This window comes from Macaca nemestrina, chromosome 12 (genome assembly GCF_043159975.1).
Source record: "Macaca nemestrina isolate mMacNem1 chromosome 12, mMacNem.hap1, whole genome shotgun sequence".
NCBI classification, from domain to species: Eukaryota; Metazoa; Chordata; class Mammalia; order Primates; family Cercopithecidae; genus Macaca; species Macaca nemestrina.
The window spans coordinates 55,040,527-55,066,636 of record NC_092136.1 but is presented as its reverse complement, the minus strand read 5'-3'; the positions used below and the strand labels follow the sequence as shown (position 1 = coordinate 55,066,636).

At 38.3% G+C, this 26,110-nt stretch overlaps 1 protein-coding gene across 1 annotated transcript in view; it reads left to right on the top strand.

The window, feature by feature from the left end:
* Window positions 1-25,752, top strand: part of LOC105488776 (CTR9 homolog, Paf1/RNA polymerase II complex component) — a 28,503-nt gene extending 2,751 nt beyond the window's left edge. The window contains exons 3-25 of the mRNA XM_011753211.3: window positions 1,004-1,243; window positions 1,726-1,843; window positions 2,798-2,887; window positions 6,203-6,351; window positions 7,981-8,088; window positions 9,471-9,578; window positions 9,683-9,919; window positions 10,152-10,241; window positions 10,345-10,473; window positions 10,585-10,768; window positions 12,433-12,521; window positions 13,844-14,029; window positions 14,108-14,195; window positions 14,377-14,525; window positions 16,238-16,354; window positions 16,515-16,660; window positions 17,576-17,647; window positions 18,545-18,680; window positions 19,152-19,298; window positions 20,038-20,195; window positions 21,242-21,338; window positions 21,551-21,663; window positions 24,693-25,752. Of these exons, the coding sequence (XP_011751513.2) occupies window positions 1,004-1,243; window positions 1,726-1,843; window positions 2,798-2,887; window positions 6,203-6,351; window positions 7,981-8,088; window positions 9,471-9,578; window positions 9,683-9,919; window positions 10,152-10,241; window positions 10,345-10,473; window positions 10,585-10,768; window positions 12,433-12,521; window positions 13,844-14,029; window positions 14,108-14,195; window positions 14,377-14,525; window positions 16,238-16,354; window positions 16,515-16,660; window positions 17,576-17,647; window positions 18,545-18,680; window positions 19,152-19,298; window positions 20,038-20,195; window positions 21,242-21,338; window positions 21,551-21,663; window positions 24,693-25,119 (3,378 nt within the window). The 3' untranslated portion in view covers window positions 25,120-25,752. The remainder of the gene's footprint in view (window positions 1-1,003; window positions 1,244-1,725; window positions 1,844-2,797; window positions 2,888-6,202; window positions 6,352-7,980; window positions 8,089-9,470; window positions 9,579-9,682; window positions 9,920-10,151; window positions 10,242-10,344; window positions 10,474-10,584; window positions 10,769-12,432; window positions 12,522-13,843; window positions 14,030-14,107; window positions 14,196-14,376; window positions 14,526-16,237; window positions 16,355-16,514; window positions 16,661-17,575; window positions 17,648-18,544; window positions 18,681-19,151; window positions 19,299-20,037; window positions 20,196-21,241; window positions 21,339-21,550; window positions 21,664-24,692) is intronic.
* Window positions 25,753-26,110: the final 358 nt, after the last annotated feature.

The window sequence follows — 26,110 nt, the reverse complement described above, 5'->3', positions numbered from 1 at the left end:
GAGTGGTTGTACAGATTAGAGAATATGTATATGAAATTCCTTTCATGGTATGTGACCAATAGTCAGTGGTTAATAAATGGTGGATAGTCCACATAGAGACAGAGTCTCTCTATTTTGCCCAGGCTAGACTCAAACTCCTGGGCTCAAGCCATCCTGCCACTGCAGCATCCCAAGTAGTAGATTACAGATGCATACCACCACACCTAGTGGATATTTCTTTTATTATTTATAAGTCAAACAGATGCCTAGAGAAGTTATTAAACAGGCCCAAATCACAGATAATTTTTGGTAGATCTAGAACCAGAAGCCAAGTTTTCTATTTAGAATTCTTCATATCTTTCACTCTTGTTTTCTCTCTTAGACTCCACTTGTCTGAAAATTTTAGTTAGAAATCAACTATTGCTAGATAAGTAGCAGATTTGGAACATTTTAAGTCACTCCAGTTTTTTAAACAGCTTTATTAAAATCTAATGGATTTATAATAAATTGCACATATTTGACATTTACCATTTGATAAGTTTTATCATCTGTATATACCTCTGAAGCCATCACCACAATCAAGGTTAATGAATACATCCATCACCTTCCAAAACTGTCCTCTGTACCACTCCCCACAAGCCCCCCACCCCACCCCTAATCCCTGTGCCAGACAATCACTGGTCTGCTTTCTGACACTAGAGATTGTTTTATGTTTTCTAGAGTTTTATATAAATAGGATCACACAATATGTACTCTTTTTTTTTGGTCTGATTTCTTTCGTTCAGCATAATTACTTTGAGATTTATCCATGTTGTAGCATGTATTAATAGTTCATTCCTTTTCATTGTAGGATAGTGTCCTTTTTATGGATACACCACAGCTTGTTTATCCATTCACCTGTTAATCAACATTTTGATTGTTTCCAGTTTTTTGTTATTACAAAAAAAGCTGCTATAAACATTTATGTACAGCTTTTTATATGGACATATGCTTTAGTGATTCTAATTTGTTTCATTACCTATAGCTGGAATACTACAAGCAAGGAAAAACAGAAGAGTTTGTAAAATTGTTGGAAGCAGCACGTATAGATGGCAATTTGGACTATAGAGACCATGAAAAAGACCAGATGACTTGCTTGGATACATTGGCAGCGTATTATGTACAACAGGCTCGGAAAGAAAAGAATAAGGACAATAAAAAGGATCTTATTACACAGGCCACCTTATTGTACACAATGGCCGATAAAATTATTATGTATGATCAGGTAAAAATAAAGTCAAATTTCTTTCCATTTATGAAGGGGGGAAAAGCACATGAAAGCAAAATGTGTGTGAGAGCAGATTTTTTGAAAGAGTTTTTCTTCAAATAACATGGTTGATAGAGTCAAAAAAAAGAAAGGTTCCTCATTAAAATTGGAATGCTTTGGTTTTTGTACTGTTTAAGTAATATGGGCAAATTTAGTACATAAAACTTGCACCAGTAATTTTATTATCTCCAGGTGAATTTCAAGGATATTTTAAGGAATTAAAATTTTTCTTTTGGTCATTGTTACTGGCGCAGAAGACTTACATTTCAGGATAATTTCTCATTTTGTAATTAAGAATTACTTGTTATTAGCTTAAGCACATTACATTTGATAGGGGAATTTGCATTGTGCTCCACCTCCTTGCTATTTGGTTTTCACTTTAGTGTTAACACGTTCATGGTATATGGGGGTAAAGTCTAAGATAATACATTACTTTATAGAACCATTTGTTGGGAAGAGCCTGCTTTTGCCTCCTTGAGGGTGACAAAATGGATCAAGCTGATGCACAGTTTCATTTTGTACTCAATCAGTCTCCAAATAATATTCCAGCCCTTCTTGGTAAGTGATCTTTGGCAACATATTAGGAAACAATTGTTTTCAGCATATGCCTATAATATATTTCTTTGTAATAGCTTCTTCATAACTCAGCTAGACAGCACAGTAGAAGAGCTTTATGTTGTTACAAATGAAATTACCTACAACAAATATTGTTGAAATTGTGGAAATAAAATATATACCCGTTAAGAGTAATTATTATTTAGGCCAGGCACAGTGTGATTTCAGCACTTTGAGACCCTGTCTCGTTATACCTGTAATCCCAGCCCTTTGAGAGACTGAGGCAGGAGGATCACTTGAGACCAGGAGTTCAAGACCAGCTGGGGCAACATAGCAAGACCCCATCTCTACAAAAAATAATTTTTTCAAAAAAGAGTAATTGGTTATTCACTTCTGAAGAGCCAATAAGCAATCTCTACTTAGACAACTTCAAGCTATTTCAATTATTATTTTATAACATTTTTTAAACTGTTTTTAAGTTCAGGGATACAAGTGCAGGTTTGTTACATAGATAGACTTGTGTCATGGGGGTTTGTTGTGCAGGTTATTTCATCACTCAGGTATTGAGCCTAGTATCTATTAGTTATTTTTCCTGATCCTCTTCCTCCTCCCACCCTCCACCCTCCAAAAGGCCCCAGTTTGTGTTGTTCACCACTGTGTGTCCATGTGTTCTCATCATTTAGCTCCCACTTATAAGTGAAAACAGGCGGTATTCAGTTGTCTGTTCCTATGTTAGTTTGCTAACTTCATAACATTTCACATAAAAACAGGAAGTTTTATTTTTAGACATAAATTAATATACTTTTATGAAAAACGAATTTTTAATATGAAATTTTGTTCACTGTTTTCAAGTATTTCTTACTGAGCGATGTATTTAACTTAGATAAGTTAGTGTAAAGCATAATAGACTTGTGGCCTTTAATCAGACACTATGTTTATTTTAAAAAATCTTTACAGGTAAAGCTTGCATTTCCTTCAACAAGAAGGATTACAGAGGAGCTCTTGCTTACTATAAGAAAGCATTGCGTACTAACCCAGGATGTCCAGGTAAGAGAAAAATTTATGTCCAAACTGTGTATGACCCAGCTTAAAACATTGAGGATTTGTCAGTTGCTTATGAAGTTAGTTATGAAAAGATATTGTTAGATTATTGAAGTGTCAGAATCATGATTTTTTTTTTTTTTAGTGCTACATTTGAGTCAAAAACTGGATGGTAAGGCCACGTGCAGTGGCTCATGCCAATAATCCCAGCACTTGGTAGGCTGAGGCAGGAGGACCACTTGAGCCCAGGAGTTTGAGACCAGCCTGGGCAACGTAGTGAGACCCTGTCTCTACAAAAAATGAAAAAGTTACATCAGCATGGTGGCACACACCCATGGTCCCAGCTCCTTAGGAGGCTGAGGCTGGAGGATCGCTTGAGTCTGGGAGGTTGAGGCTGCTGTGAGCCATGATTGTGCCATTGCATTCCAGCTTGGGCAACAGAACGAGACCCTGTCTCAAGGGGAAAAAAAAATAGATAGGGGCTGGGCGCAGTGGTTCATACCTGTAATCGCAGCACTTTGGGAGGTTGAGGTAGAAGGATTGCTTGTTGGGCCCAGGAATTTGAGACCAGCCTGCACAACAAAGTGAGACTCCCGTCTCTATAGAAAATCAGCTGCACATGATAGTGTTTGTGGTCACAGCTACACAAGAGGCTAAGGCAGAAGGATTGCTTGAGCCTAGGCATTTGAGGCTGCAGTGAGCCATGTTCATGCCATGGCACTCCAGCCTGGGCAACAGAGCAAGACCCTGTCTCAAGAAAAAAAAAGTCTGGATAGTAGATTATAATATAATCTTTTTGCCCTATATTATTTTTCTTTCCGAAATGTCATTCATGTAGCAAATTTTTATTGAGTATGTGACAGGCACAGTTCTAAACCCTGAGAATGTAGCAATTAACCAAAGAGACGAAAGTTCCTACCCTCATGGAATTCAGTTTTCAGTGGGCAAGATAAATAGTAAAATATGTATGATGTGTAAGCTACCAGTAAGAGCTAAGGAGAAGAATAAAGCAGAAAAAGGGTGTGAGAAGCATCAGGAGTTGCTTAGAAAGGATGACCAAGGAAACTCATCAGAGATAGTAACGTTTGTGTGAAGACCTAAAAAACAACCAGAAGCCAGGCAGATATATAGGAGAAGACCACTCCTAGAGAGAAAGCATAGAAGGTACAAAGGTCCAGAGGAAAGAGGAAAGTTTAAGGAAGAATAAGGAGGCCATTGTATCTGGAATGGAGAAAGAGTGGGGGTGAGAAGTAGTAAGAAATGGGGTCAAAACTATAACCAGGAACTGACTAATCACACAGGGCATCACAGATTATTGTAAGGACTTTAGCTTTTACACCGACAGAGACGGGAAGCCATTGGAGGGCATTGGGCAGAGGAGTGACATGATCTGACCTATATTTAAAAGGATTGTTGGAGCTTTGGGGTTGAGATTAGAGTGGGGCTCAAGGGGAGGGGGTCAAGGACAGAAGCAGGGAGAGCAGGAAGAAGGCATCTGCAGGCAGGCAGGTCAGAGGTGATTGTGGCTCACACTAGGGAGGTAATAGTGGAGTTGGTACAAGTGGTCAGATTCTACACGTGTCTTGAAAGGAGAGCTGATGGAGTAGATATGATGTGTGAAACAGAGAGGAAGAGTCAAAGATAACTCCCTTGCACAAGCAATTGGAAAAGTAGAGTTATATTTTATTATATTTGGGAAATAGTTTAAGTGGAACTAGTTTTAGACATGAAAAGTTTGAAATACCTTTTAGACATATAAGTTGGCAAATTAAACAGTTCAAACTTAAAGCTTTTCGAGCTTTATCCTGAGCCTTGAGAAGAATGTGGCTATACAATCTGAGTCACATGGCATGCAGTTGCAATTTCTGCCTTTTTTTTTGCTGTAAATAATTAAGATCAAATGGTGCCACAAATAAGAACCCCCTCACATGGAGCAATAAAATAATCTTTTTAGAATATAGCAGTTTGTAACCAATCAAATTGCTGTAACATATGCACCTGGTGTTATATTTTAAAATGTTATAATCCTGCTAGAACTTCTCTGTTTCCCCCAAATAATTAAAACTTTAACTTTTTCACTTTGGAAAACGCTGATATCACTCATTTGGAGTCAGTACTTTTCCAGTGGCCATTCTCACAGCTTGCACCCCAGTAAACTCTATACTTAATCATATTTTCCAAATCCCGTTATTTAAAATTGACAAAGAGCTCAGAAAGGCTGGAATTCAGGAAAGAGGTCTGGGCTGAAATCATCAACATATAGATAGTGTATAAAGCTGTGAATGAGTGCAAATAGAAAAGAGGTCTGAAGGTGGAGCCCTAGAGCACTCTGGCATTAAGAGATAAGGAAAATAAGGAAGAATCCGCAAAGGAGACTGAGAAGATAATAGCCAGAGGTATAGGAGGAAAATAGGGTAAGTGCATTGTCCTTAAAAGCAAATGTAAAATGTTTCCAAAAGAAGATGATGACCAACAGTGTCAAATTCTGTTGTTAGGCCAAGTAAAATAAGGACAGAATTGATCATTGAATTTAGCAGCATACAAATCCATAGTGACCTTGATAAAAGCAGTTTTACTGGAATAGTGGGGTGAGAGCTTCACTGGAGTGTATTCAAGAGAAAATGGAAGGAAAGGAATTAGACATAGCAAGCGTAGCTAGATCTTTCTGGGAGTTTTGCTATCAAAGGAAGAACAGACATGATTGACAACTGGAAAGAGATATTCAAGAGAGGATTTTTATAAGATGGAAGAATGTTTATGTATAGATGAGAATGAATGATCCAGTAGAGAGAAAAAATAGGGGAGGGTTGCTGAAGCAGTATCCTTAAATAGATAAGAGGGCATCTAGTGACCAGTATGGCAATTGGCTTTAGATGGGAACTTGTTTGTGTTTTGGCATGGTCTTGAAATGAGGTAGCACATGTGAGCATAGCTCTGAAGGGAACAATGGTATGTGCACATAATCAGTCACATTTAAGGTCTTAGTGGAACTTTTGTTCTCTGTTTAAAAATCATTCTTCAGTAATGAGAAATTGAAGATATGGTTAGCAGCATTGTTAGAAGACAAGAAAAATACCAGTATTATAGTATTCTGTTCTATGGTGAGAAATGTGTCGGTGATAGGGGAGAGGGTTGGAACGTGGTATGATGTAGCCTCCAAGGAAACCAAGTTTGTGATAGATCAAAAGATTTTATAGTGTAGTTATACTGAGGTTAATTTGGGGGATTTTGCAACTCACAAATAGAGAATGTTTAAGCATTTTTGTAATTGAACCCTAAAAAATGCCCTAGTTTAACAAATTGAATGACTTCATTTTATAGCGGAAGTTCGTTTAGGAATGGGTCATTGCTTTGTGAAACTTAACAAACTGGAAAAAGCTCGTCTGGCATTCAGCAGAGCCCTGGAACTCAATTCCAAATGCGTGGGAGCATTAGTTGGACTGGCTGTTCTAGAACTCAACAATAAAGAGGTATGTAAGTGAAAAAAGTATCTAGCTTCTAACTGCTTTGTCAAGCCCACAGCCTCTTACCTAAAACTCTCGGAGCCAGATGTGTCTTAGAAATTAAGACTACAGATTACAGAAAGGTACCTATACTTTGTAATGTATAATACCCAGTTATTGGGGCACTACCCCAAAAGCAAACTTACATTTGTGTGGCAAAATGATAGACTGTTCACACTAGTAGGATAGTGTTACAATTCAGGTAGTATTGCCACCAAATGAGTTTGCTCCAAGATTACCAAAAAAAAAAAAAAAAAAAAAAAAAAAAAAACTTGTTTTTTAGAGCATTTAGATTTCAGAATCTCAGATAAGGGGTTGTAGACTTGTATATCAGTTTGGAATGCTTCCACTGCAAGTAACAAAAAACACATCTCAGTGCTTTAAACATAAGGGCTTTTACTGTTCACTAAACCAGTTGTCAAAGGTCTCAAATTTGATAGCTCCTTGTCAACAAACCTATGATTTTATATAATTCTGTCCTCCCTTCCTTAATGTGCAGCCTTTCTTCATCATGTCTGTCACCTCATAGTCACAAGATGGCTGCAGCATCTCCAGCTTCTCGTTAATTCCATTGATCTTATAAAGAGGGAGGAAAGGGAAAGGATAAAAAGGCATTCTCTTAGAGAAGCCCTGTCTTGTATTGAGAAGGAAGCTCTCCATTATGCTTCCCTTTATGTATAATTGTCCAAAACGTGTATGCCCAGGTTTCTCAGCCTCATTACTATTGACATTTTGGGCTGGATAATTCTTTGTTGTGGGGAACTGTCCCTTCCATTGTAGGATGTTTATTTTAACAGCATCCCTGGCCTCTACCCACTAAATGCCGGTAGCATTCCTCCAGTTGTGATAACCAAACATGACTTCATCCTCAGTTGAGAACCACTACCTTAGGCCAGAGGAATAGATTATCTGGACTGGTGTAGGTCAGTCATGATTCATGCCCCAGGCCTGGGGAAGAGGGGAAGGGAGCTTTCCTTCCTAAACTCAAAAGATTTTCACAGGCTACAAAATCTGGATTCTGTTAGCAGGATAAGTGATAAAATGGCTGTTGGGTAATCCACCAGTATCAGCCACATGAAGAAAACAGCTCGGTTCAATAAAACCAAAGGTGGTAAAGGCCAGGCATGGTGGCTATCACCTATAATCCCAACACTTTGGGAGATCAAAGCGGGAGGGTTGTTTGAGCCCAGGAGGTCAAGGCTGCGGTGAGCTGTGTTCATGCCAATGCACTCTATCCTGGGCAACATGTGAGATCCTGTCTGGAAAAAAATAAAAATGAATATAAATAAATAAAAACAAAGGTGGCTTTTTGTGGGAGAAGTAGGGGCAGGGACTAATAAAGTAGGTAAGTCTCAAGCAAGAACTGAACAAGAAAATAAAGAGGGAAAAAAAAGTGACACACAAAAAAATTAAGGATTAAAAGGGAGATTTAATTACAAATGCAATACAGATATTTAAAAATCATAAGAGGCTTCTAATCTGTTTTAGTGTCTGATCTTAGGGTTTATAACCTTATTTCTTGTGACTGAAGAAAACTTTGAAAAGTGCTGATTTAGTATTGTTTTCACTCCACCTTGTTGCAATGTTTTCTTTTAGGCTGATTCCATTAAAAATGGCGTCCAGCTTCTTTCCAGAGCCTATACTATTGATCCTAGCAACCCTATGGTATTGAACCACTTGGCAAATCACTTTTTCTTCAAAAAGGTAGAAATCATTTATTTTTAAATTCTGATTTTTCTTTTTCTATACTGCAATCGATATTTTATTTCTTTTTTAAACTTGGAAAGAAACTTGAAAATGTCAGATTTCCCCCCCCTCCAAATTATAGAGTTTGTTGTATTAGTTACGTGGGGGTACATACGTTTCTTTATTCATTTATTTGCTTAATATTTATTGACCCCTACATACTGTACCCAACACTGTGGTGGTGATGCGGAGATGAGTAAAACATGGTTTCTGTACTCAGGGAGTTCAGTTTCATAGAAAAAGCCGCCATGTAAACAAATGTAAGTGTAAAAATAAAGGTATCTACTCATTTATGGTAGAGAAATGAGGAAGTGGTCAGGTGGCTAAGGTGAATTTTCACCAAGGCTGCAGAGCTTTTGAACTAGGTTTTTAGGAAGAGGTCACCAGAGAGTTGAAAAAGGAAAGACACACATATCTATGAAATAGTATATAATATTTTTATGGTAGGCAATGCTTTGGATTCAGATAGTGGAGCATTTGTGTAATATCAGAATTTGGACATACTATGTAGGGAACAAGGAGTCACTGACGGTTTTGTTTATTTTGCATGTTGATCATGTTGTATTTTTTAAGTTGCCACTAATTCTGTAGAAGCAGTGGTATTTTAGGTTTCTTAAAATACTAAATCTACTGAGAGTAGTGGCTCATGCCTGTAATCCCAGCACTTTGAGAGGCTAAAGTGGGAGGATTGCTTGAGCCCAGGGTTTCAAGACCAGCACAGGCAACATAGTGAGACCTCATCTCCACAAAAAATTTTAAAAATTAGCTGGACATGGTGGCACATACCTGTAGTCTCAGTTACTCAGAAGGCTGAGGTGGGAGGATCACTTGAGCCTGGGGGGTCGTGGCTGCAGTGAGCCATGGTGGCACCATTGCACTACAGCCCATGTGACAGAGTGAGACCCTGTCTCAAAAAAAAAAAAAAAAAAAAAAGTGCATTTTATGAATTTACTTATGTAATCTTCACAGTAATTCTATGATGTAGGTAATCTTATTCCCATTTTGTGGATGGGTAAATTGAGGAAGAGTTAATAGTCTAAAGTCAATAATTCACTATGAAAGGAGCATATGTTTCTACAGCCAGAGAGAGTAAAGCACTGTGGTTAATAGCTATGTGACCTTAGACTAACCACAGTGCTTTACTCTCTGGCTGTAGAAACATACTACCCTTTCATAGTGAGTTATTGATTAGGCTATAACTGTTATAGCACTGAAAGGCAATTATTTATGGAGAAGATGGAAATGTATCTTACAGGTAAATGAAATGTTAGTCTAAGATAAAACAGCTATGCAAGCTAGTCTTATGAGTTCACTCAGTTGACTTTCTGATCTTCGTTCAGGATTATAGTAAAGTCCAGCATCTGGCCCTCCATGCATTCCATAATACAGAAGTGGAAGCTATGCAAGCAGAGAGCTGCTATCAGCTAGCTAGATCATTCCATGTTCAGGTAATTTTATAACTTCTCTAAATGTCTAATCTTTTTACTTATGGTGTTTTAAGTCTTTCCAATACTTCTGTTCATATTCGTCTTGTTTTATTTTCATTCTTTAGGAAGATTATGACCAAGCTTTTCAGTACTATTATCAAGCCACACAGTTTGCCTCTTCCTCTTTTGTGCTCCCGTTTTTTGGTTTGGGACAAATGTATATTTATCGAGGTGACAAAGAAAATGCATCTCAATGCTTTGAGAAGGTTTTGAAAGCTTATCCTAATAATTATGAAACTATGAAAATTCTTGGCTCTCTGTATGCTGCCTCAGAAGATCAAGAAAAACGAGATATTGCCAAGGTACGTCTTTTTTTTAAAGTCTTAGCTGTTTACTGTTAGTTATCCCAAAACTTCCATTTCTCACTTCCTGTTATTGCTAGTAGAAATATGATATAAACAGTTTTGTTAGCTGAGCTTGTTCCAGTTTAGATAACAAACAATGGACTTATTAAACAAACTTAAATAGCCCCCACTTTTAATTTTGACAACCTATTCATGGAATACTTCAGCTTAACAATCTCTTTTATCCCAGGGCCATTTGAAGAAGGTCACGGAACAGTATCCCGATGATGTTGAAGCTTGGATTGAATTGGCACAAATCTTGGAACAGACTGATATACAGGTGTTTGAGTCATGTTTTTTAATCTCCCACATGATGTGTTTTTTGTAAGCCTGGTGTAGTGTTTCTCTTCCACTTATACCTTTTTCTGTCAATCATGATACAGGGTGCCCTTTCAGCCTATGGAACAGCAACACGAATCCTGCAGGAGAAAGTGCAGGCCGATGTCCCCCCAGAGATTCTCAATAATGTGGGTGCCCTCCATTTTAGACTTGGAAACCTAGGGGAGGCTAAGGTAGGAAAATAGAAATATTTCCTTCTTTTATACTGAATCAAGTTGAATGCACGGCTTTTTAAAAAGTGTATAAACTAAGTCTTTTAACAGTGTGATTTTTCTTTCTCATAGAAATATTTTTTGGCATCATTGGACCGTGCAAAAGCAGAGGCAGAACATGATGAGCATTACTATAACGCCATTTCCGTGACCACATCATACAACCTCGCCAGGCTATATGAGGCGATGTGTGAATTCCATGAAGCAGAAAAACTGTATAAAAACATCTTACGGGAACATCCTAATTATGTTGACTGTAAGGATTTTAAACTTCTTTATGTAATGAAATCCCTTCATTCCCACAAGAGCAGCAAAAATTTAGCCTGAAAAAAAATTTAGATTTGATAGTCAAAAATTTTTAAGGTTCTGATGTCCCCATTTCTCCAGGGCAGATTTGTGGCCTTAAAACAAAGGTGCAGCTTTACTTACATTTGTGCTATAAATAAGCAACTAAAACCAACTGGACCATATTTCAATGACTACGCTATCTTCAGTGGGTCAACTACTTTTGTTAGGCTTTTAACAACTCCTTGGCGTATTTGATAATGCATTTACCTTTGAAACATCCTGTTTTGATTTCATATGAACATTTTTGCAATGTTTATAGAGAAAGAGAAGTGCTTTTCCTTGAAATAATTATTACTAAAATGTCCTAATTTGAGTTTTGCAACCTATACATTGTAAAATATGGAAAGCTTTTAATTAAAAAATAATTTAGACCTGGCATAGTGGCTCATGCCTGGAATCCCAGCACTTTGGGAGGCCAAGGCAGGGGGATCACTTGAGTCCAGGAGTTCGAGACCAACCTAAGCAATCCCAATAGCGAGATCCCATCTTTATGTTTTAAATAATAATAATTTACATAGGGTACTTAATTTTATTTGTGTGTATGAGGGTTTTTTTTTTGTTTTTGTACTTTCTTTAAAAAGAACCTAAAGCATGATGTTTTCACTCTAGTAAATCAGGAGCTTTTTGTGTGTGTGTGTGTGTGTGTGTGTGTGTGAGATGGAGTCTTGCTCTGTCACCCAGGCTGGAGTGCAATGTCATAGTCTCGGCTCACTGCAATCTCTGCCTCCCGGGTTGGTGCGATTCTCCTGCCTCAGCCTCCTGAGTAATTGGGATTACAGGGGCCCACCACCACGCCCAACTAATTTTTGTATTTTTAGTAGAGATGGGGTTTTGCCACATTGGTCAGGCTGGTCTGGAACTCCTGACCTCAGGTGATCTGTCCACCATGGCCTCCCAAAGTGCTGGGATTACAGGCGTGAGCCACCATGCCCGGCATATCGGGAGCTATTAACTTAGTGCCTGTCATGCTGTTATGGATGCAAAAGTGATTTAAAATAAGCAAGATTTCAGTTGAATGCCAGACTGAATTTGAATTGATTTGATAGGCAGTAGTGAACCATTATTGGTTTCTTTAGAGAAGTGACATTTCCTAGAGAAAACAACAACTTACATTTGTGTAGCACTTCACTGTTATTTAATGGAAGAACCCCAGTTAGAGCCCAGGTCTTCTAAGTAGTAATACCTATTCATCAGACTTTCACTATTTTGCCATATTACAAGCAGCTTTTTTTTAAAAAGGTAACTGACAATGGTGTGCATTGGAGAGAAATTAGAAATGGGCCAGTTCCAAGCTTTTTAAATAACTTAGCTTGAGATAAGGACTTAGACCAGGGACCTAGAATTGGGAGTGGAGTGGCAGAGGTAAGTCTTAGATTTCAGACAGTAAGTCTAGTTGGTGACAAAATTATTCTTTAACTTGTTGGATTGATGATTGATTATTGACCTTTGGGACTTTTATGTTTCTTGTATGGCTGTATTAATGAAAAAAATTTGTTTCAAAAGTACGACTTTAAAATTATGATACTTTATAGCTAATATTTGGGATATAAAAACTTTTAAATATGTTTTCAGGCTATTTGCGCCTAGGAGCCATGGCTAGAGACAAAGGAAACTTTTATGAGGCTTCAGATTGGTTTAAGGAAGCTCTTCAGATTAATCAGGTTGGTAATATTAACTCTTAGGTTTGAGAAATAATTATTTTCACTTTTCCTTCCCCATAAATCAGTTTTTCCTTTTAATGGCTACATCTTCCTGGTTTTGCCATCTTTTTGTTTTGTTTTGTTTTGTTTTCATTCACTCGTTAGATACTAAAGAATGTATTAGGTTGCATTATTAATCATGTTATAAATAGGGACCATGTTTTTTATATAAATCTTTCCTATTGTCTTCCTTGTTCTTTCTTCCCTTCCCCCATCCTGTCCCTTCACTCCACTTCAACAAATGTGACCTGGCTCCTGTGTTTACTCTAGTTTACTTCACTTTCAGTTTAGTTAGTACCATATGAGAGAACTTTATAGAATCATAGTATCTTAGGATTTTGGATGGAACCATAGAGGTCATCTAAACGTTTTGAGGGCCCACAAAAAGAAATAGATTTCACATCATAGCCTAGTACACACAAATGTGTATGTAGACAAACAACTGAAATGAAAGTTTCACAAATCATTATTTGCTTTTGCCAATGGACGACACACTGATATTTTTACTTTATTCCATTCTGTTGCATTTACTATGCAGATAACTGAATACTAACTAAATTGATTTTACAACTCACTAATGGGTATCAACTCTCAGTTTGAAAACCACTGTTATGTGGGGGTCTACAACAAGAAGTGTGTATTTTCAAACAATTTTTTAATGATTTAACAATTTTTGTAAATCATTTTCAGGCTTCTGCAGCTGTAGATTCTCATTGTGAATCCCTTGCTTGCTCATGCATAAGTGTATTTGCAATACCAAATATACAGGTTTAGTATTTTTGCCTGTTAGTGATGGTTTCACACGTGTAATGTTTTGGTTGAGATTTTAAATGGTGGACGAGTACTATGGATGTGAATGTGGGGAAGTAATTTTAATCTTATGTAATTGGTCACAAGGCCTAATTTGCAGTAAGTATTGCTGTTTTATTTAACAATGCCTTGTTGCTTTGTATGCATTAATGTTTGGATGTAAAGATTGTGTGTCTATCCAACAGGGAGCCACAGTATTTAAATTGACCAACCTAATGTTACAACTACTTTGAGGTGGCCAAATGTAAACTGAAAGCCTTAATTAAAGTGGTACAATTTTGTATAACTTAGCATCAGGAGTTCAATAAATTTGGATTGCCATGCAAAAAAAAAAAAAGAAACAAAGAAAAGAAAGAAAACCACTGTCATAATATAGCTTGTAAACCTCTTCAGTAATCAACTGTTGTGGGAAGATGATTGATCTATCTCAAACTAAACTGCAGATTTTCCTTCTTCATATATGTATGTTTCAGGATCATCCAGATGCTTGGTCTTTGATTGGCAATCTTCATTTGGCAAAACAAGAATGGGGTCCCGGACAGAAGAAGTTTGAGAGGATATTAAAACAGCCATCCACACAGAGTGACACCTATTCTATGCTAGCCCTTGGCAACGTGTGGCTCCAAACTTTACATCAGCCCACCCGAGATCGAGAAAAGGTAATCTCTTTTTGTCCTTTTAAACAAAACTGATACTCTACTTTCTTGTTTGAATCTTAAGAGTGCTTGTTTCTATAGGAGAAGCGTCATCAAGATCGTGCTTTGGCTATCTACAAACAAGTACTCAGAAATGATGCAAAGAATCTGTATGCTGCCAATGGCATAGGTGATTATAAAACTTGAGTACCTATAACAATTTGTCTTAAATGAATACTTTCAGAGGAATGTTTGTAAATCAGAATTTTTCTTAAAATGTGATGAATGTAGTTGTTTTAAAATATAATTTTTAGTTGTTTTTCTGGCTCCAACTAGAAAATTCTTAAGTGTGAACCTTTTTATATCTTTAGGAGCTGTTTTGGCCCACAAAGGATATTTTCGTGAAGCTCGTGATGTATTTGCCCAAGTAAGAGAAGCAACAGCAGATATTAGTGATGTATGGTTGAACTTAGCACACATCTATGTGGAGCAAAAGCAGTACATCAGCGCTGTTCAGATGGTAATAGCTTCTCTTTCAAGATATTTTTATATCTTGTTCGTTGTTGAGCAGATATTTTCTTAGCCATTCTGGCCCTGTCATGGAACTGCATGCTATCTCTTGTGATACTGTGTCTATTTAGAGATTTATAATTATATAATGCTAAGGCCAGGCTTTGGTATCCAGACAGAGATGGAAGTCCTGGTTCCACCATTAATTACATGCCTCAGGCAAAGGACATCCCTTCTGAGCCAGTTTTCCTATCTATAAAATGGAGATAATTGTACCCTAACGTCATAGAATTGTGTGAGGATCCAGTATGAAAACTACTTGGCACTAGCATGCCTAGCATATTAGTAATACCCAGTTAAGTAGTAGGATTTAATATTCATTTGTGTATTCAGTTTCTGAAACTGAACTGTGAGTTTCAGAAAGGTTAAATGACTTATTTAAAAGAAAACGGGCCAGGCATGGTGGCTTACACCTGTAATCCCAGCACTTTGGGAGGTCGAGGTGGTCGACGTGGATGGATGATGAGGTCTGGAGTTCAAGACCAGCCTGGCCAACTTGGTGAAATCCTGTCTACTAAAAATACAAAAATTAGCTGGGCATGGTAGCACGTGCCTGTAATCCCAGCTACTGGGGAGACTGAAGCAGGAGAATTGCTTGAACCAGGGAGGCGGAGGTTGCAGTAAGCCGAGATCGCACCACTGCACTCCAGCCTGGGTGACAAAGCAAGACTCTGTCTCGGGAAAAAAAAAGAAAGAAGAAAACAGGGATAAGATTTAATGACTGTAGGATTTTTTTTATGCTTACATTTGTTGAGTGCTTGAGTTTGAAATAAAAGTCATACTCAGCATCCATAACATTAAAAAGTAAAAAGGATCTTCGGCTCTCTGGGATATATTATGGTCAGAAAGGAAAAGCTTACAAAAAGTAGAAGAAAAGAGCAATCCAGGCTCTGAGAAGTGGTTTACCTTTTTCTAAAATGGGTGGGTTATTATCAGTATTCAGAGTACTGGAAAGTCGATAATCACAGAAACTCACAGAACCCAGATTGTATATGGTAGCTTCAGAGGCTGTGGTTTGTGAGGTTGGCCTTCCTGATCTGCTGAATGATAATGTTGCCTTTTATAAATGCAAATTACTAGGGATATTCAGGAAAAACCTGTCTTAACCATTTTTCATGAAAAAGGTCTTACCTATGACAAGAGGTATTACATGGTCAAAAAGTACTATGTTCATGTCACAAATAACACTAGTATTGTATTGGTTTTACCAAGAAGTTAACAATCAGAACTGTAAGACTCCTTGTACTCATTGCCAGTAGATATGTTCTGCCAATTGTTAAGAAAGGTATAGACAGTAAAACCCAAAGGACACAGGTATATGATTTCTAGTCAGTGGTCAATAAGCTGATTCTAGATAGTATTGCTAAAAATATGAAAAAGGCTTTCCAATCTGTTTACCCCTTCTTTCAGTGTTGGTCCACATTTCAAATGGAAAGAGATCATTTCAAGCATCTAGTTTTTCTAATGGTCAGATTTTTATGTTATCAAAATGTATCCTGATGAATGTCAAAAATCATTCCCCAAGTTATTCTTTGGAATTAACCATTCAAAGGGTAAAATACCTTTTTACAGAGCTTTAAAATTGCAGTGCCATTTTGCTACAAAATGAAAATGTCATTTATTCTTTGTTGTGTTTTAATTAACTTTTTTCCTTTTTTGTAGTATGAAAACTGCCTCAGAAAGTTCTATAAGCACCAAAACACTGAAGTTGTGCTCTATTTGGCACGGGCCCTCTTCAAGTGTGGCAAGTTACAGGAATGCAAACAGACTTTGCTAAAGGTAAAAAGGAGAGCTATTATTCCCATCCATTTCTGTGCTACATTGTATTTTTTAATTCTTTGTTATGCATATTCACATACCTACTACTTAATAATACCCTGCTGTCTAAAATCCTTTTCATGTCACTTGACCATATGAAATATTTATTTTTTATTCACAGGCTAGACATGTGGCACCCAGTGATACAGTTCTTATGTTTAATGTGGCCTTGGTCCTACAAAGATTAGCTACCTCTGTCCTGAAAGATGAAAAAAGTAATCTGAAGGAAGTACTTAATGCTGTGAAAGAACTGGAGCTTGCACATAGGTAAAGATTTTGTAGAAACAACCTATTAAATGCTTTGTTTGGTCTATGACCATACCATCATGAACGCTCCCGATTTTGTCTGAAATACTTTGTTTGTTTAAAGCCATTTGTCTCAAGCTGCTGAAAATCACTTACTTCTAAAGGTGGTCTATTAGAATCATTCCAGCAATAGTTAAGCCAAAGCAGACAGCTGCTGCCACCAGGTGGTGCCAAACTATAGTCAGGATCCTGCCAGATTTGGATCTTGTAGCTCAACCTGTAGGACTGGCTGGCTAGCTTTGCAAACTTGCCATAGATTTTTCATTAATCTGACAGTAATGTGACCCAGCATTTTACACATGTGAAATTTTTTAGACACTTAACGTTGGTTTTCCATTTTACACCAATGTGTCTTTTAATGGGATGTTGATTTTCATTGAACTAGGATTCAGGTTTTGCCTCTTAAATAATGCTTAATAGTTTTATTCAGTTCAGCTCAAAATTTATTTAACCATATAGTATTTATATGGTGATTCAGTGTGTGGTGAAATTAAAACCTGTCATCTATTCAGGTTTTGTCCAACTTTATTTGTATTCTTGTTTAACAATTCTTGCCTTGCCTGGTAAATTATAAGTGCTTTCATGGCCTGAGCCCCCTAACCTCCGTCCTGACATATTTAGTAAATTTCATGTTTAGTAAATAGTCGTTGCTTGAATTGATTTGTGGTTATTTGTGAATTTACTGATAATATTAAATATAACTTAGACCATCTTGATGAACGTGTCTATTAAATGTAATGAGTGGCATAAATTTGTGTAAATCAGTTAATATGCAAACCTATTCTCAGATTTTGTAGAACAGATTAAATTTTTTAAGGGCTTTATTTCATTACAATCTCTTTTTTTTAAAGTAAAGTATTTTTTCATTTCATTTAGATACTTCAGTTATTTGAGTAAAGTGGGAGATAAAATGAGATTTGATTTGGCCCTTGCTGCTACAGAAGCCAGGTAATGTTACTATTTATGGAAGGTGACTTTGGGTGAGGCAGTGATATTTGCATGGGCTGGGAAAGTGACACAGTAGGGAACAGAGGTTCCTGACCTTCCACAGGTCGGTCTTTCACACTTCTCTTGGGGACTTTGTAATCTTTACCAGGATTTTTTCCCTTGAGGGAACTGGGCAAATTGCCTTAGAACAAGTACTTGAGTTGTGGGGGAAATACTTTTCTATTTTACTTATGTCAGCTGTGTCAGCCTAGTCAAGATAAAATTCACGACTCTGAGTTATATGGAAAGATAATGTTGGAAATCTTTTTAGCTGTGCTTTCAGGAGACATTTATAGTTTGGAAACTTAACATAGTTGGCAGTATTGGCTTATAATAAACTAAGTTAATTTTGCTAATTAAGACTTCATACATTGGTATAGTGTGGGATGTGTAATGCAAAAGTAAATTATTTTTTTTGACTGGGTGCAGTGGCTCACGCCTGTAATCCCAGCACTTTGGGAGGCCGAGGTGGGCAGATCACCTGAGGTCAGGAGTTCGAGGTCAGCATGACCAACATGGAGAAACCCCATCTCTACTAAAAATACAATATTAGCCAGGCGTGGTGGTGTACACCTGTAATTCCAGCTACTCAGGAGGCTGAGGTAGGAGAATCGCTTGAACCCGGGAGGCAGAGGTTGCGGTGAGCCAAGATGGCACCATTGCACTCTAGCCTGGGCAACAAGAGCAAAACTCCGTCTCAAAAAAAAAAAAGAAAAAAACATTTAAAAAAAAAAGACTTCACATAGATCAGCTAATGGTCCTGCTTCAGATTTTTTAATTTGTGTAAGGAAAATAGATGTGCTGAGTTTTTCAATATAGTAGTTGCAGTCATGTTTCTCTAAACCTGAAATGTTCTAGGCAGTGTTCTGACTTACTGAGCCAGGCCCAGTACCATGTGGCCCGGGCACGCAAACAAGATGAAGAAGAGCGGGAGTTGCGGGCCAAGCAAGAGCAAGAAAAGGAACTGTTAAGGCAGAAACTTCTTAAAGAACAGGTATCTTGTATTTTCCAGTTATACTGGAATTAATTGTGTGCATGCATACACTTTGTATGTTTAAAAAAAAAGTCCTCTGCCAGGTGTGGTGGCTGACGCCTCTAATCACAACACTTTGGGAGGCTGAGGTGGGTGGAGGGCAGCTCACTTGAGGTCGGGAGTTCAACACTAGCCTGGCTAACATAGTGAAACCCTGTCTCTACTAAAAATACAAAAATTCGCCAGGAGTGGTGGCACACATCTGTAATCCCAGCTACTTGGGAAACTGAGGCAGAAGAATCACTTGAACCTAGGAGGCCAAGGTTGCTGTGAGCCGAGATTGCACCACTATACTCCAGTCCAGGCAACAGAGTGAGACTCCATCTCAAAAAAAAAAAAAAAAAGAAGTCCTCTACTTAGAATGGTAGCCATTAATTTTTCATCATAAGAAAATTTTCAGTGGTGTTTCTTTTCTACCATTTTTCCTCATAGGAAGAGAAACGTCTCAGAGAAAAGGAAGAGCAAAAGAAACTTTTGGAACAGCGGGCCCAGTATGTGGAGAAGACCAAAAATATTCTTATGTTTACTGGTGAGACTGAAGCAACAAAAGAGAAGAAAAGAGGTGGTGGTGGTGGACGGGTAAGATATAATTCGTGCTAGCACGAGTGACCTCAGTCTCTGTCTTTGGCTTTGAGAAATAAGGATAATTGGTTAAATTCCTTCTGTACTTACTAGTTTTGACTTCCTCTTTTGTTAAGAGACAGTCTTCCAACACAGAGAATGATTTCAGTGGTATCCAGTATTTAGCAATGCATTCCAAGGTTAGCTAAGTATATTTTACCTTGTAGTTGTCTTTTAAATAGTTGATTTTTGCAAAGTTTTAACCGGTTGAGACTTTTATCTCAATTAGAAGTCTTTAAAATATGGGCCTAGCCAAGAACCTTTTCCACGTGACTTAGTAAAAGATCATTCGGGCCAGACACCGTGACTCATGCATGTAATCCTAGCACTTTGGGAGGCCGAGGTGGGCAGATCACTTGAGGTTAAGAGTTTGAGACCAGCTTGACCAACGTGGTCCATATCTCTACTAAAAAGTACAGAAATTAGCCAGGTATAGTGATGCATGCCTGTAGTCCCAGCTACTCAGGAGGCTGAGGCACAAGAATCACTTGAACCCAAGAGGCAGAGGTTGCAGTGAACCGAGATTGCCCCACTGCACTCCCACCTGGGCAAAAGAGTGAGACTTCATCTCAAAAAAAAAAAAAAAATCCTTCATTGTCAAATGACTGATAGGATATGGCCCCTTTCTGTACCTTAGCATTCTAACCACATTCCACCAACCACGAAATAACTAACTGTAGGCTTGTTTGGATTTTAGCGTTCTAAGAAGGGAGGAGAGTTTGATGAATTTGTGAATGATGACACTGATGATGACCTACCTATATCCAAAAAGAAGAAGAGAAGAAAGGGTAGTGGCAGTGAACAAGAAGGTGAAGATGAGGAGGGTGGTGAGAGAAAGAAGAAAAAGAGGAGAAGGTAATGTCATCATTAATGTGTTTTAAGTAACCTCGTAAAAGTGGTGAAAGACCTTTTACCTTCTGAATCTTTTGATGTTTAGAATTTATGAACACTTGATCCAAACAGTGAAGCTTTTTGTGCCCCCACTTCCTACTTTAATCCTAAGATAGACCCCAGTACAAAATCCACTGAGTACCTGGGATTTCCATACATCTCCACAGCTTTCCTTCTAAGAGCTACAAGTTAGTCATAATTGCCTTTCTTGTGTCTCTAAATATTTATTGGAAAACTTGTGATTTAGAATAAGACCTGGATTGTGTCCACACTAACTGTGCATGTGCAATGTTGGAAAAATCACTAAGCTTCAGCTTCCTCTCTGTCGTTGGTAACAGCAATGCCTACTTCATGGTTTTTGCTCAATGCATAAGATGTGAATGTGTGTGAAAGCACCTTTAAAACCGCTCAGTGTTCTCTGCTGTTAAGATCAAGGATGCCCTACCCATTTCTTATGTGGAGGTGCCTCCTAAGCTAATTTGTCCTTCTCTTATTGTACTATCCTGGAGTCCAGGAACCTCCATTCAGCTATCTTACCCCTAGACTGCCCTTCCCAACCCTTGGCCGACTGTATTTGGGAAAGAACCTGATAATTCATTAAGACACAGACTTGTGAAATTGAAGCTGTGGTGAGGATATTAGTAGCAGGCCTGGAATCAGTAGTTGGGAAAGAAGGAAGAGAAGGGGAAAGATGTTGAAGTCTGGAGCCTGTGTCTTTTCTCATGTTCTCTATCACTCCACCAAGTGCAAGATTCAAATGCAAATTAATGAGACCTCAGCAGTGACTAAATTAATCAGCAGACATTGCATAAATACATCATTTTACAGATTTCTGAGCCACGTGCAGCAAGAGTAAGTTATATCTTCTGCCCTTGAGGAGTGTACAGTATGATTGAGGACAGCACCCATATGGAAGAGGATTCAGAATGAATAATAATTTAATGGCAAAGTAGTCTGGAACTTTATAGGTAGGCTCTTGACAAACTCTCTTTTGGTGTTCACTATTTAAGACTTCCGAAGGGAGAAGAAGGATCTGATGATGATGAAACAGAAAATGGCCCCAAACAGAAAAAACGACGTCCACCAAGAGCAGAGAAGAAAAAGGCTGTAAGTTTATAGTACTGTGTTTTTCTGTCCCCTAGTAGACATGAAAGATTGCACTAGAATACATTCTTTCCTTGCAGCTTTCTCAAGCACGAATGCTTGTTTTCAAAGTTCATCAGTGGCTGTTTGATTGTATCATTGTAATGCAAACCCAATTTAACAAGATGGCCTAATGTAAGCGTCTTGACAAATCTATTATGTTTGACATTCTTTAGCCCAAGCCAGAACGTCTGCCTCCATCAATGAAGGGAAAAATAAAATCCAAAGCCATAATTTCATCAAGTGATGACTCTTCGGATGAAGATAAACTTAAAATTGCTGATGAAGGGTAGGATATTTTCTCTTTGTAAATTCTTCTCATGATGTAGATAAATCAAAAGTGATTACTAATCTGCCTGTCTATACTAGAAAAATATACTTTTCTTTCTTTTTATTTACAAATAATAAGAGGGGTGGGGACAGACTTGAAAATTGGAGGAAATAGATAACTGGGAGTGTTGCTGTGCCAAAATGTCTTCTCCGCAGCTTCTTAGAATCTGAGAGCTGGAAGAAAGTTTAACTTGTCATTTTGTCCTACTACATCTTTTCTCTCAAAGAAGAAAACCTTTTTTGAAATCTCATTTCTTCATAGATATTAGCTGAAATTTCCTAGATGACACCCTTCTAAATGAAATGTATCATTTTGCTGCCCTACTGTTGACATACTAAAAGTGTTACAGGTAGCCAAGTCCTGGTCATATGGAGATAGGCTATTTCTTTTTATTTATTTGTTTATTTATTTATTTATTTATTTTTGAGATGGAATTTTGCTCTCGTTGCCCAGGCTGGAGTGCAATGGCACGATCTTGGCTCACCACAACCTCCACCTCCTGGGTCCAGGCGATTCTTCTGCCTCAGCCTCCCGAGTAGCTGGGATTACAGGCATGCGCCACCACACCCGGCTAATTTTGTATTTTCAGTAGAGACAGGGTTTCTCTGTGTTGAGAGAGAGCCTATTTCTTGACTGTTTCCTCCCCTGTTGTGCAGTGGTAAGTCAACAGTACCTGCTCCGTGGAGGACTTATCCTAGACTCCTTCCGCAAGGCTCTTCTTTAGTTCGTGGCCCACCCAGTGAAGCATAAAATCATTTGTCCTAAACTTGCCCCTCAAGCTCAAGTTGTCCCCCATTTGGATTTCTCAACCAGGTCTCTTAATACTGTACTACACTGTGTTCTTCTGTAGCCATCGTTTTCATTTATTCATTCAACAGACATTTGAACATCCAGTGTGTGAGATAGTATAAGTGCTGGTAATACAGAGAGAAAAGATAGGCCCATAAATTCTCCAAGGAATTTCTGCTTCAGAGGCAGTGGAGAAGAACAGATAAACCAAAACCATGTTGTAGACTGGGTGCAGTGGCTCACACCTGTAATCCCAGCACTTTGAGAGGCCAAGGTAGGTGGATCACTTGAGGCCAGGAGTTTGAGACCAGCCTGGCCAACATGGCGAAACCCCATCCCTACTAAAAATACAAAAGTTAACCAGGCATGGTGGTGTGTTCCTGTAATCCCAGCTCCTAGGGAGGCTGAGGGACAAGAATCGCTTGAAACCAGGAGGCAGAGGTTGAAGTAAGCCGTGATGGCACCACTGCACTCCAGTCTGGGCGACAGAGTGAGACTCTTGTCAAAAACAACAACAACAACAAAAAACCCACATTATAGTTGGATTAATGTTATCATGTAAATTTGCATTATTGCTCTCCAGGAACCATACCTAGTCTTGAGTTTGGGTGATGGTAGGAGTTGTAAAAGATGTTTTTTTTCTAAAAGAAAGGGTGTTTGAGTTGAGTCTTAGAAGAATTGGGATTCCTGAGGCAGAGGTTAGCATGTTGAGGAGGCTAAGGCTTCTGGTGGAGATTGGACTCATATGGTGGTAATCTATAAAGAACCAGATTTGCAGTTCTGGCCAGGTGAGGTGGCTCACGCCTATAATCCCAGCACTTTGGGAGACTGAGGCAGGATGATCACTTGAGGCCAGAAGTTTGAGACTAGCCTGGGCAACACAGTGAGACTCCATCACTACAGAAATTTTATAAAAACAAAATAAACAAAAACAAAAAAGATCTGCAGTTCCCTTTTTCTCTGAAGGCACCGGCTGACACATCTGGATTGTTTTTCTGTAAAGCACTGTTTAGCCCTTGTCCCCATGGTGTTATCCAGGTCTGTTTAGAGACGTGCATGATCAGTGTAATGAAATACATGGTTTTCAAAGACTGAGCACTGTTAAATGTGTTGGCAGAAAGGTCCATTGTGAGATGCTGAGTGGCTTCCAAATCTGTACCTGAGGTCAAGGCCAAGTTTGTTTGAGCCACTTGCATCAATTAAGCTTTGTCCTGACCATCATAAAGTGTGTTTGCTTATTTGGCAAGATGGAATGGAGTGAATTGGATCCCAGGGAAGACCCACAGGTCTTTAATATGTATACAGAAAGAGAGTAATATATTTCACCTCCCTCACCGTTCCTAGACCGAACTCTGGGATTCAGTATTCCTTTATTGGAATATCTGTCATGAAAACCAGAACTAAGGAAGGTGCCAGAGAAGTGTGTCTGCTCCAAAGGAGCGGTCACAGTGGTTAAGGGAATGTTCTTTCCTCAGAGCCTCCAGGAGACCAAGACTCTGAGGGTGCTGCCAGCATTCTAAGCATAAGCATGACTTCCCCTTTCCTTCACATATCAACTGAGAAGTAGAGGGGAGAGCTTGGGAGCAAAGGCAAATAAACCAAAGGGCCCCTTTAGCCCCAGTTCCCTATCTTGAGCAAGTCTGGTCATGGTGGAGGGGACCTAGTGCAGTAGCAAATCTTAGGACAGGAATAATGACCTCACTCTTCAGGTACCTATTAGCACCGATGGCAATAGGACAGGGAAATGTCCTTTGAAACCCTTTTCTGCCTTTGGAAAAGGGTTAATTCTTCAAAGTCTTCAAGCCAGTTGAGATCCTGGATTTCACCTTTGTTGCTGTTAATTTGCTTACAAAGATAAACAAATGTATCCCTTCCTTTTCATAATTTTATATATGAAATTGGGAAATGCTTCATTCTGATTAAAAGTGCCCAGTGAATCACCCTCCCGGTTTATATTTTGACTTATGGCTAAAGTGCCTTATCTTTTTTTCCTTTTTAAACCTTTTTGAATTGTGAAATATATCACATTTACAGAATAGTACACAAAACAAGTATCACAAAATGATACCTGTGTAACCACTACTTAGGTCAAGAAATAGAATATTAAATGCCCTTATGTTTTAAAAGTACATTCTCTGCTCATCAAGGCCCCAGTTAGCCAGAATCCTCAGCTTCTAACCAATGATCATCTTTGCCAGACATCCCAGGAACAGCAACAGCAACAGTGACTCAGACGAGGACGAACAGCGAAAGAAACGTGCCTCATCAGAGAGTGATTCTGATGAGAACCAGAACAAGTCTGGCAGCGAGGCCGGCAGTCCCCGGAGGCCACGAAGACAGCGGTCAGATCAGGACTCAGACAGTGACCAGCCATCCAGAAAGAGAAGGCCCTCTGGTTCTGAGCAGTCTGACAATGAATCTGTGCAGTCAGGGAGAAGCCGCTCAGGAGTTTCTGAGAACGACTCTCGCCCAGCTTCTCCAAGTGCCGAATCAGACCACGAATCAGAGAGAGGATCTGATAATGAGGGTTCTGGCCAAGGCTCTGGAAATGAATCGGAACCAGAGGGATCCAACAATGAGGCCTCAGATAGAGGCTCAGAACATGGGTCAGATGATAGTGACTAGGTTTTATTTCATCAATAAGCTTCATCTCTGGAGGAGACTTTTTTAATATATGAAAGCTGTGATAAAAATGTTTCAGATGTTTAGTCAATTGTGAAATTTTTCTTAAGGCAATTTTCTTTTCTATCAGTTTGTATATTACTAAGCCCCAAGAGACATTTCCTGTGCTAGAGTCCAATATTTGAGTCTCTTGTGCAAATGAGACTATTCTTTGTGGTACAATTCCACCTATCATATGTGAAAACTGCAGTAAAAATAAACCCAGATGCTAAATCATTCCTACAAAGGTTTGACTGAAACTGTGGCAGATGGCTCATCTTTATATGTTAAGCAGCATACTCTTTTGATTTTTATTGCAATCTTTTACCAAGTGGTGCACAAACTTGGTATTGATGTCTTTATTCCGTTTTGAGTTTAGATTGAGAATATTTTATTTTCTGAAGGCAGAGATATCTACTGTATAATTGCACCAAAGTACATTTGAAAGGAAGGTTTTCAATAGTGTAATACTGCAGCGATGTAGATAAAATCACAAATATATAATTTGTTAGGTTGAATAAGGTGTGGAAAATGCTTTTCTGTTAGTAGAATGCAAAAACCTACCTAAGCCACGTAATAAATTCTTTTACCAACTTTTATGGGTAATTTTGTGTCTTTTTTGTTTTGATATATTTGTGCATGGCAGTTTAGCAGAAATTATGCAAATATTTGAAAAATCCTACATTAAGCCTCAAGACTTACAATTCTTATAGATTTGTGGAGTGTTTATTTTAAAGATGCAAGAAAACAAAGGTACCAGCATGTATTTTTATTTTCAGTAATTCAGTAATTAACAAGAGTAACATTTTAATGTAGCAGTTTGTAAGAGCTTTAATTATTGTATTCAACAAGTAGTATTAAATGTGCTATATTAGCCATTGAAGTGAGAATGCAGAGATAAAGTTCCCTTCTTGTCTTCAGAAATTGAGTAAAGATAAATTTATTGCCCGTGTGA